The sequence below is a fragment of the Mesoplodon densirostris genome, chromosome 8, assembly GCF_025265405.1.
Source record: "Mesoplodon densirostris isolate mMesDen1 chromosome 8, mMesDen1 primary haplotype, whole genome shotgun sequence".
Classification (NCBI taxonomy): domain Eukaryota; kingdom Metazoa; phylum Chordata; class Mammalia; order Artiodactyla; family Ziphiidae; genus Mesoplodon; species Mesoplodon densirostris.
In genome coordinates, this window is record NC_082668.1 from 75,033,461 (window position 1) to 75,046,468 (window position 13,008).

The 13,008-nt window shown below is 33.2% G+C and overlaps 1 protein-coding gene across 1 annotated transcript in view; it reads left to right on the forward strand.

Annotated features, from left to right (window-relative positions):
- Window positions 1-11,896, forward strand: part of KCNJ3 (potassium inwardly rectifying channel subfamily J member 3) — a 165,294-nt gene extending 153,398 nt beyond the window's left edge. The window contains exon 3 of the mRNA XM_060106747.1: window positions 11,310-11,896. Coding sequence (XP_059962730.1) covers window positions 11,310-11,896 — 587 coding nt within the window. The remainder of the gene's footprint in view (window positions 1-11,309) is intronic.
- The last annotated feature ends 1,112 nt before the right edge of the window (window positions 11,897-13,008 follow it).

Below are 13,008 nucleotides of genomic sequence, written 5' to 3' on the forward strand. Positions count from 1 at the left end.
TGTGGCCTCTCCCTTTGCGGAGCACAGGCTCCGGACGCACAGGCTCAGCGGCCATGGCTCACGGGCCCAGCCGCTCCACGACATGTGGGATCTTCCCGGACCGGGGCACAAACCCGCGTCCCCTGCATCGGCAGGCGGACTCTCAACCACTGCGCCACCAGGGAAGCCCTGCATGACGTTATTTTCTAATCCTTGTTTTTGTTGTTCAAAAAGTGATGTATCTAAGGATGAACATCAGTAGCTGCAAGTCTATTAAAATAGGTAGAATATATAAGAAAGTAGTTTCTAATTATGACTGATACAAAAATTGATACCTGTGGGTATGTACGGTCACAAGATGAACCTCTTCTTTGCCAATTATTAATTCTATCTTATGATTCCTAAGTGGGCCTCTGGCCAGAGAACTTGAGTCTTAATATTCCAAGTGGATTAATTCACTTGCCTTCTCTCCTTTTTCTTTCCCTTCCTTATTTAGACCTTGGTTATTACATCCTAATTTAGACCCTTGTAATATTAATAAGCCTTTGAATATAAGACAGTTTTATGTAGTATATATCTTAGCATCTTTTATATGATATAAAGAATTCCATTCATAAATGTCAAAACTTTCTGCAAACATATATACGATAAAATTTTCCCACAAGGTCACCAGGCCAGTTGAGAATTTTGCCTCCACATCTTGGATACCTTAACAGAATGCTGTAGACAGATCATTTTTTACTTAAAACTTGGGGAAAAAAATCTAGGCTGTCTTAGGAGTTGAACTATATGTTAGCATAAACTTACAGAGTTTTGTTATCACTTCCTTTCTGAAATGTCAATTTTAAGGAAGTTACTATTTGCATCTCATATGCTATTTTCCTCAACGTTTTTATATCTTTGACTTTTACCTTAAGTGATTTTATTTTGTTTAATTCAAATAATTTAAAGTACTATCCAAGGAGAACAGAAACTATGTAGTTTAGGGAAATATTTTTTGTTTGTTTTCATTTTTGTTGGAGTATAGTTGCTTTACAATGTTGTGTTAGTTTGTATCATACAGTAAAGTGAATCAGTTATATGTATACATATATCCACTCTTTTTTAGATTTCCTTCCCATTTAGGTCACAACAGATCACTGAGTAGAGTTCCCTGTGCTAAACAGTAGGTTCTCATTAGTTATCTATTTTATACATAGTAGTATATATATGTCAATCCTAATCTCCCAATTCATCCTCCCCTGCTACTTCCCCCACTGGTATCCATATGTTTGTTCTCTACAACTGTGACTCTATTTCTGCTTTGCCAGTAAGTTCATCTGTATCATTTTTCTAGATTCCACTTATAAGTGATATTATACGATATTTATTTTTCTCTTTCTGACTTACTTCATGCCGTATGACAGTCTCTAGGTCCATCCATGTCTCGCAAATGAGAAACTATTTTGTTCCTTTCTATGGCTGAGTAATATGTCATTGTATATATGTACCACATCTTCTTTATCCATTCCTCTGTCGATGGACATTTAGGTTGCTTCCATGTCTTAGCTGTTGTAAACAGTGCTGCAGTGAACATTGGGGTCCATGAATCTTTTTGAATTATGGTTTTCTCCAAATATATGCCTAGGAGTGGGATTGCTGTGTCATATGATAGTTCTATTTTTAGTTTTTAAGGAACCTCCATACTCTTCTCCATAGTGGCTGTACCAATTTACATTCCCAACAACAGTGCAAGGGGGTTTCCTTTTCTCCACACCCTCTCCAGCATTTATTGTTTGTAGATTTTGTGATGATGACCATTCTGACCTGTGTGAGGTGATATCTCATTGTTTTGAAACTTTTAATATTTTGACTTTGAAATACCTGTTTATGTCATGGCAGAAAAATTAATTCTTTCAGAAGACTTGTACATACGTGTTCAAACCAATCATTTTCCTTTAAAATACATCTGCTAAACTATCATATATTTTGTGAATATTACTGTGATGTGGCATTTTTCATACCTAAAATAAAAGCCACTTAGTAATAGTTCCCATAAAATTATAGGGACTTTATTTTTCATTTAGTCTTTGGAAATAATGTAACAGCAAAATTACAAGCAAAATTCTCTGACCTTTTACTGCAAAGCATAGAACCAGAACAACTGCTAAATTGCAAATATTTATTCAGGCTCTGTTCTAAGCCTGCAAGCAGACAAAATGTATTTGAATTTCTGCCAAAGAAGATGTTAAAAAAATAGATATAGTTTGTGATTGAAAAAGATATAGCAACCTATATAAAAAGTCAGTCCCATGAATTAAGGGGAAAATAAGTTTTCAATTGTCAGGTAAAAATGGATTTGCTCCATTTTCTAAGGTGATCAGTTATAGTTGCATAAGGGATAGTTTCCTCAAAACTTTAGATTTAACTAGAGGTCAGGTATTCAAGTTTATCAAAATATTCAAGTAATTTAATTATCGTATGGTTTAATGGTTAAATGCAGATAAATCTAACTTCTAGTAAATATATCTGGTTGTACATCTGTCAGTGTATAATTTCACAAAAAAGTGTAAGGAGAAAACAGTGGTTTCAGTGGATAACAAACTGGTTATCACTGAGTGTGATTTATTATTAACAAGCGTGTCCTGCTTCTTTGTGCAAGAATCATTCATATTCTATATAGTGATTATATATATTTTAATATTCTTCCCTCACTACTTTACTAATCAAAATAAGAAGTTCTTAGTGTAGATGTTTCAAAGTCAATTCTTGAGTTCATGTGTTGAACTAATTAATAGATCATCACCTTAAAAACAAAGAAAATAAACAAGATTGACATATTACATATATCTATTTCATTAATAATTATATCCCTTCTTTTTTTGTTGGTGACAATCTCTACTGGTGGTGAATAAATTACTAATGGGTATGGGAGCTCTGATTCATTCAAAAAGTTGACTTTTCCTGCACTGCCATTTTAACCTTCCCATTTTTCCTCTTCCTCCATTCCTTCTACTGTCTCTCCCCAAGAAAGCATTGAGCATCTAATACCTGGCACAATGTTGGATACTAGCGATGCCAAGGTGGATAAGATTTCTCCTAAGAAGCTTATTCTAATGTGATATTTGTCTGTAACCATAATGAATGAACAAACAGGAACTGTATCCTAAATTCAAGTACAACTGGTTGTGCCCTTACACAACCGGATGTGTGCACAAGTCTTTCCCCCCCACAGAATGTGTTTTTCTCACATGGTGGATGTGGACTATGTGGTAAACTACTACTCATTTTTCAAGACTAGGTTTAAACATGGAGGTCGAGAGGTTTGGTTGATCCTTCAGTCCATTGCCATAGTACCTGGTAATTCAGCACCTAGAAAAGTGCCTGGCAGAAAGGAGATGTTTAACATGTTAATAAATGTTAAGTATTATCACTGATTGAAGTCAATTATGTATGTCATTGAGATATTTACACCACCTAGTGGTCAGGGAATATTGATGTGTGTGCCTGAGCTTACGTGCATGACAATAAGACACATTTAAAAGACAATAAATTAAAATAGAAAAATCGGGAAAAACTTCATAGAATTAAGACACTTGATCTGAGTTTTGAATACGAGGAATTATGTCAACAGGTAGAGAGATGGAAGAGGACATTTTAAGCAGTTGAAATAGCATAAACCAAGTAATATATATGGAAAACTGTACTTACTAATAGGAAAGTCATCCATTTAAGAAAATTGGAGCAGAATAGCATAGAGGTTACAAAAACTGGCTCTGGATTTACCATCCTTTGTCATGTGACATTGGAGAAGCTACTTCCCCCTCCTGATACCTCAGTATCATTGTCTGTCATATGAAAAAAGAATAGTACACACTTCATAGAGTGGTGGGGAGAATTATACAATAATACATATAGAAAACACTTAGGATCTGGCATATATATTTTACTATGTGTTGTAGTTATTGTTAAGGTTTCTAAAGAGCTAAAACTATAGTGGTAACTTAGAGCTAGGTTTTGAAGGAACTAGGAAGACATGCTAGTAACTGTGGGGTTTGTTTTTTATTGTTTGATTAAATTTTATTTATTTAGTTTAAATATCACATATTCAAAAGTTACTAAGCCCCACCGCCTAATATCATCACATTAGGGATTAGGGTAAAAATTCAACCTATGAATTTTAAGGGAACACAAACAATTCAGTCCCATACATTATAGAAAATGGTTCTGAGTGACATTTTAAAGCAAAGTTTTAAGAATATCTTTTTTTTTTTTTTTTTTTTTGATGTACGCGGGCCTCTCACTGCTGTGGCCTCTCCCATTGCAGAGCACAGGCTCCAGACGCGCAGGCTCAGCGGCCATGGCTCATGGGCCCAGCCTCTCCGTGGCATGTGGGATCTTCCCGGACCGGGGCACGGACCCGTTTCCCCTGCATCGGCAGGCGGACTCTCAACCACTGTGCCACCAGGGAAGCCCAAGAATATCTTTTAAAATGGATTAATCTAAGCATTTAATTGCTGTAATTTGTGTGCAATATTTTTAAAAAGTTGACAAGTGGTATTGCTTCAGATAATATATCAAAAGTTTTTCTTCCCAATGACTAGGGATAATGTTCACTAAAATGATTAAATTCCAGCGTTATCTGAAAGATGTTCTGTTTTCTTTTAAGCTAGAAATTTATTACATTTTCCCTTTGAAAAATACCTTTTATGATGTCAGTCTCATAATATAAGATATTTCCCACAGTAATTAGGTTACATTATACCTATACCATTAAGATGCTTTGGAAGCTAAAAATCATATCTTAACAGGAGAAAACAATAGCATCAATGGATTTCGGTAGCTTTGTTTTGTTTCTGTAATTGTCAATTCAAGAAAGTATTTTTTAATAGGTACCATGAAGGAAGAGAGGAAAAGATGAGCAAGAATGGAACACTTCTACAGTTAGGTTAAGGGAGTTATAATCATTTGAAAGTGTACTGGGTAAATTCTGCAATGCTTCTGTATGAAGTGAGAGTGGAGAGCTGAAGATCGTGCCTTGTCAACAAAGTAGAGAAGTTAATTGTATTTTGAAGGAAATAGTTGCTACTGTAAAGTTAGTCACACTTGTGCAGGGCAGGCCAGGTTGACAGTGCGAGACTTGACTCAGTTCATTATGTGTGTAATATAGGCCTTTCCTCATACTCCAGATAAATATAGACAACATGGTCTATATCAAGTTAATAGAAACTAACAAGATGAAAATTATTTCATTTGCCTTGAGTTGATTCTAAGAAAGAAAATGATCACTAAAGAATTGAAATATATCTAAAATGACCTTTTAACTAGCTGTAACCCCAATAATAATAATAATTGATAATAGCTACCACTTATTGAACCTTCATTATTTTAGATATATGGTAGACCCATTAAGTAGGTATTATTTATAATCATGATAGCCTTATAACTATGTTATTATCCCTTATTACTATTGATATTTTTTAGTAAACAAAGTTCAGATCATTGAAATAATATGCCTAAGGTCTTATTAATAATGTATGGTTAAAACAGCAACAATCTCATTTATATTCAAAACCCATGTTCTTTTGCTTAATATTACCTTGATTCTCTTAAATATATTTTCAGCAGTATGATAATGAATTCCCTATCATATTGTCCATCTCCCATTGACCCTTAGCACCTGCACTTATATTCCTTTCTGGGAATCTAACATTTTGTTCTGTTGGTCATGGTTAAAAGTCTATTTTCTTTTCTTTTGTTCTTCTGGGAACTTAGAAATTTAAAGTAGTACATTTGAAACATTTATTGCTAAATTTCTTATTGACACTTTATTTTCTAACAAATATAATTGGCTTTTCTTCTTGTTTTTATTTTTATTTTTTTAATTTCTTTGACCTAGCTTAGGGAATAATGGCAAACTAATGTCTGAGAACACATTGTAAGACCAAATGCTTGTAAATAATAGAGGATAATATTGGGTTGAATGTATGCCAGAAACTTCTACTCCTCACTAAAAGTCTGTCTGAGCAAAATACGTTGAACTTTAAAAGTAAAGAGATTCCATTTCTTTGAAAACTGCAGTTTCTGGTAGCCACTTATGTATTCTTAGTTAGCTTTTCAACCAATATCCCAGAAGAGCCTGATGCCATGACGTTAGTATTATTGAACAGCAGTGTACATGGGGTCTTTGTATTTTGTAAACAAGATAAAAAAGTCCCAAACATCATGTGCTTCCTCAGAAAGTTTATAGTTTAAATTTGGGCTCAGTTCAGTGCAACACAATAGAGAGCATGCAGAGAATGCCAAGTGAGCCTTATAGTTATTACATCTAGCGGGATGGGTGAAACTTTGGAAGTGCTTTAGGGAAGACACAGCTACAGATCTTATTCAGTAATCCTCAGAGCAGTGCATAGGGTGGACTAGGAAACTACTTTGTAATATAGCACATGCTATGCATGTTAAGCTATTAGTCAATTCAGTTATAAAAACCACTGCCAATCTAAAGAAAAAAATAGACAAAGGGGACAGATTTAAGATATTATTACTTGGCTAAATATTTCAGTTGTGCATACGTATGTGTATAAATGAAATTTGTAGAGTTATGTAGCCTGTATTTAGGGATGATGGATGAAAATGACCAATTTTTATTGTACAAGCAATGTGTATATATGTATATATATATAAATTACATATGTAAGTTACATATATAACTTAATTATATATATATATATATTAAATAATTTCACTTAATTCTCAGAATATTCAGGTGAAATCAGTAGGGGGGCCTTAATTTTACAGATGTTGAAATTGAAGATTAAGAGATTTGGTAGTTTTTTTAAAGATCATGTATTAATTAGTGATGGAGCTGGGGTTCACATGCCTTCCTCAAACGGTTGTGAAGATTCCAAAAAGTGCTTAGAAAGATAGTTGGTACATAGTAAGCCCTATAGCAATGTTACCTATTATTATTATTATGACATGGCTCGTTTGAAGGAGATTTGCTTTTATTTTCCTTTTTGTTTAGTGCACACATGATAAAGCGCAGCTACAGCCACCATGTTACTGGAGAACTTCCAACCCCCCCACCCCCTCAGCAACTTCCATACTGAGTAAGATTTAGATAAAGCCTCTGCCGTGCAGAAGTTATTGATTGCTTGGTATTTTCTGTGTCACAGCATCCAGACATTCCCCCTGGCCTGTGGTTATACTGCATTTAACCATCTTGTACTCATCTCATGTAGGTGACATATGCACCATCTCTGTTCAGAAGAAACAGTAGAAAACAACTGAGTTAGAGGTATTCTGAAAGTTTAATTAAGGACTTGACAAAGTAATAACTCAGTTTGCCATTTTCACTCAAAAAGCTTTCAGACTTCTTATTTGAATGAACGTTCAATTTAGTTAGGGAGATGAACTTAACGATGTAAAGGCAGAATCAGGAAAGAGAAAAGTCAAAAATAAAGAGATTAGACTACATTGCCTCTATCATTTTAAATTGAAACACTACTTTGGAATAAATTAAACAACAACATATAGTTTCTTTGTCCATGAATCAAGGCACAGGATAAGTCATTTTTTCACAAAATGTTTTTCATCTAAGGATTCAAAAGTCCCAGCTATTTCCAGTTAAAGCAGCATCTGTTGCTTTGCCAGTTTCCACAGAGATGAGCTCGTGTTGATTTTCATCACATTTGTTCAAGCCTGGAATTTGGTTAAAACATGCAAACAGTCGCATTGCCAGTTAAGAAGTGCAATCATATAGTATCTTTTTACCTGCATTTATTTTGATTCAAATGGCATTTGTAATTATGAATAAGCATGGATTATTTTTTAATAATTTGGCTTAGAGTAAGTAGTATCATAAGATAAAGCATTCTAGAAGGAAGAATACTGTGATATATTCATGTTCTTAGAAAACTATTATATTTACTTTAAATCTTCTCAATTGAAATCTGTATTCTATATTTTCAACACCATTTTGGGTGTTACTTTTTTGGGATAACTTGTAAAAAGAAGTAGTTTCTCAATTACATCTTATTTTAGCACATTGTCTAAACTGCAGATTGACCATCATAGAGATTTTCCTGTTATCCAATTAATAATGCTTCCATATCATTATCCATATGTTGATTGCACATTAACATTCTGAGGTGAAATCAGATTTTAAAACGATGATGTTGTTGAATTGGAAATGTCTGATATTTGTGTGCCTACTTTTAATGAAAGTGTAAAAGGAACAGTAGAAGAACAAACAAAGGTTAAAGTGCTGGCGAATGTTCTTCATTACCAAAGTATTATAGTGGACTGTAGTCACTCACCTTGCCGAGGCCTTTTTAATACACCCCAAGTTTCCATACTTAGTCTTCCCAGCTATTCTAGGTAATTAGGTGGAAAATGTTGAGAAACCCTAAAAATTGAGAGGATAAGTAATGTATCTTCTTCTGTAGTTTTGAAATATTTTGAATGTTTAGTTGACCATTTCAAAAGAAAATTGCTATGTGATACCTAGCAATATTTAAGTTTAATATTCTATATTACTAATATGGGACAAATTACTAATATGTCAAAATTCTCTGCTTATATGAATGCATTATCACTAATTTCCAGGAAAAACAGGAAATGCAAATGATCACCCACAGAATGATAGAAAGAAAAGCAGTTATGATGGAGCATTGCCTGATACCAAACATTGTTCTGTACACTTCACTTATCTCAAACTCTCAACAGCTTTATAAGAGGATATTGTTATCTTTACTATGTAGAAGAGTAAACTGAGACTCAGAGAGCTTTAAGTAATTTTTACAAGCTGTTTAGTAGTGTAATAGGAAGCCTATTTTATATATTTTTCAATTATATAAAAATGTTGCCTCACCAGTATTAGTTTGTTATGAAAGGAATTAAAGTCAATTTCATATAGTAGAATAAAAGCCCTACCTTCCTTTTCAGTCAGAATTATCCACTGGCATTTTAGTAATAATGCTTACAGGTATTTTTACATGAACAAACATTTGAAATACCTGTTTCCATTGTAGATGTCATAGTACCTTAATTATCAATATCCTATTTCCTCAAAGTAAAAATTTTACAAGATTTTATTTCCCCCATTTTTTTCTCTCCATTTAAGGTTCTCTAGATCTTCTCTATGACTTCTGATAACTACATATGAAACAACTCAGGGTAGGCATTGGAGATCAGCAACACAGTACATTATAATGATAAATAATGGGGACAGAATTTTTATTTTTAATTTCATAGTCCTTTCTTAATGTAAAGAAAAAAGTCACTAAATATGGGCTAAGAATGTGATAGGAATCAAATTTTGTTTCAATATGTAATCTATTGTTGTTAGAAATAATTCAACAAAGTTCATAATCTTAATTTACTTCAGCTCTTAATATATACATGCATTTATAGTGATCGTTTTTCATAAATTTATATAAATTAATACCCTGACCTGGCAAGTATACATAAAGAGTTCATGAGAGTGATTGCTCTTGGAGAGAAATTAAAGGGCACTTCTTCAATTAAACAATAAAGGGTACTTACTCATTTTATTGTTTCATATACTAATGGATAAAAACATCAATATTTGTTCTTTATTCCAGGTAGTTTGCTTAATATTTAAGCATCTCAAAATAAAACCAAGTAAATATATTGGGAAATATACTTTTTATCTTCTCTAAATAAGTGATGTTCTAGAATTTTTTCTCATGAAATAGTGTCAGAAACTAGAAATCTGTTTGAAAATACACAATGATACTTACTGTGTGCATGTCTATAAAATGTACAAATCACTTTTTAGTCTAATTTTGTTATCTTCACATATAAATATTTCTGGGTGCTACTCCTGATATGATAATGATTATGAAGACTAGTATTGGGTCGCTGTCAGATTTCCACCATGACCGTGAGATTGATAAGTTGTTTAGAATCAGGTTCCCAACTAAAATAATAGAGACATCATGGCAAAGTAAAAACAACAACAAAAACAGAAGTTAGAATAATACCAACTTTTCTCTACAACTTCCTAGATCTGTGTGCCAGGAAGGGCAAGAGATTTAAACTCTCTGAGCATTATATTCTTTATCTTTAAAATAGACATAAAATATTTTCTTATCAAGATGATATTGATGATTAGAAATAATATGGAGGGAGAGCACCTAACATAGTGCCTGAGATGGGCACTTATTTTCTACATAAAATTCTTTAAAAGCTGTCTGGAAAAAGACAATATATATGTCATAACAACTGATTCCCTGGTAATATAGAAATGGTAATAATTATAAGGTAAGATTTTGGAAGGAGTCAGTGAAGGATTTAATTTATCTTCAATATGGTTTTTGAATTATGCAGTTTATTTCTAATTCTAAGTATTGCATGTGTGGTTGCTAGTCAGAGGAAAAAATACAGAATATCTCTTTATCAAAACTATACCAGGCTTAAACACAGTAGAAATTATTTATAAAGTGACAAAGGGAGAATAGAAATGAAAGTAGAAAGACTGTCATTACTTGTTTAAATTATACTTAACTATTGGAAAGATGCATTTTTAAAATTCATCTATTATTTTACACCTTAATAGCCTTTAATAGAGGTCTGATAATAAAGGTAGAGGACAGTAATGACTTTTGCAACTTATAGAAAATTGTACCTTTTGACTAATATAAAACTGAAATGTAATATATGGCTTTAATTTATTCATATATTTTCAGTCTTTGCAAAGGAATATTCAGAGGTTGACTGATTTAAGAGTAACTTAGTCTTAACATATGATTAATGAGAACAGAATTGAGTTAATCAGAGTAGCATAAGGTAAATGATATCCAAGCAACATAATATATAAATAGTAGCATTTCACCTCTTATATCCAGCATCCAGTTTCAGAAATTTGTATAGCAGGAATAGAACTTGCAACATCACAGTGACCCAGATTACTGATTTTAGCATAAGGATTTCTGAAACTTGAACAAAAGTTCATTCTGGCCCTAAAGGTCCAGAAGAAGGGAATCTCTACAATGACTTTACATTATACAACATAGAAATATTTTCAACTTTTATTCATTTAACAAATACTTGGGATGGTTATCTTTGCTTTCATTTATAAAAGCCAACTATTTTTTAGACATTACATGGCTCATTTTACATTTCTGTACGTATAATTTTATTTCATGCTCACAGCAGTCCTGTAAGACAGGTGTTGCTTTTTATATTTTACTCTACAGAAGAGGAAAGTGATACGCAGTTAAGTATCCTTCTTAAGTTAACAAGCAAAATGAATTCCTTAGTTCAAAATGCCTTAACATGTACTTCTACTATGCGTAATTTATCAAGGACTTCCTTTTTGCTTTCAGGGATGACTTGTCAAGCTCGAACATCATACACTGAAGATGAAGTTCTTTGGGGCCACCGTTTTTTCCCTGTAATTTCCTTAGAAGAAGGATTCTTTAAAGTTGATTACTCCCAGTTCCATGCAACATTTGAAGTCCCCACGCCACCTTACAGTGTGAAAGAACAGGAGGAAATGCTTCTTATATCATCCCCTTTAATAGCACCAGCCATAACTAACAGCAAAGAAAGACATAATTCTGTGGAATGCTTAGATGGACTAGATGACATTAGTACCAAACTTCCATCTAAGCTGCAGAAAATTACTGGAAGAGAAGACTTTCCCAGAAAACTCTTGAGAATGAGTTCTACAACTTCGGAAAAAGCCTACAGCTTGGGCGATTTGCCCATGAAACTTCAACGAATAAGTTCAGTACCTGGCAACTCAGAAGAAAAACTGGTATCTAAAACCACCAAAATGTTGTCTGATCCCATGAGCCAGTCGGTGGCTGATTTGCCACCAAAGCTTCAAAAGATGGCCGGAGGAGCAGCCAGGATGGAAAGGAATCTTCCAGCAAAACTAAGAAAAATGAACTCTGATAGATTCACATAACAAAACACCCCTTCAGGCATTATTTACTGTTTGATTTGGTAATAGTCCAATATTTGGCTGATGAGGTAATCCTCTCTAAGGAATCTGAAAGGTACATTTTTCCCCCAGTCATATATACATATTTGAGAACCCTTCCTTTTCAAGTATTGCTAATGTGCAAAAGAAAAATTTGTAAAGGGAGGACATCAGAAGGAAGTTCTTATTAACGGGCATGTATTATCACATCAAGCATGCAATAATGTGCAAATTTTACATTTAGTTTTATGGCATGATTTATATATGGTATATTTATATTGTATATTATGGAAAATGTATATATATATATTTAAAGGGGTAGTACCCTGCACAACATTTCTAACATACGTATTAAGCCAAACATGAATTGATAGCTTTCAGGGTGATAAAACTATATATATATATATATATGTGTGTGTGTGTGTACACATAGTTTTATATATACACACACATATATGTACATATATATACATACACATACACACACACGTACATACATATATCTGATAAAATTGTGATGTTTTGTTCAAAGTTGTAGTTCTTGTGCATGTTTACTTTATTAGGCTAGGAAGGCTTCTGGCATTAATTATTAATACCAAATATTTTAGCCTTAAATTATTTGTCATTTTAAAATCTGATTTAATGTTTTCTGCTGTTTAAGGTCCTGGAAGGTTTTCAATTGTTCTTTATACGAGGGAGTCACACAAGTCTGTGCTACTTATGGCCCTGCAAAAATATAACCGTTATATGTTTAACTTGTAAATTTTGAAGCATACTAATACGCTGACAATTTCTTATGATTTTTAAAAGTTGCTAGTACTGGGGAAAAATAAATATTGCCATTTTGAGAGTTGGTCCTTTCCTGGACTGATTAAAGTCTGGAAATCTCTTTTACATATGCTCTAATACAAATATGAGCTCTGAACAAATGTTGAATCACTGTAATAATCAGTAGCGAAGTTATATTGAGTATATTGGAAACTGTGTGAAATTACATAATTAATGGTCCCTGTTTCAAACTGCATCAATTGGTAACATTTTCACTCCTTTTCTCAAACTCTTGTCATTTTAAAAACCAGTAATTTATCTTTGAGGAG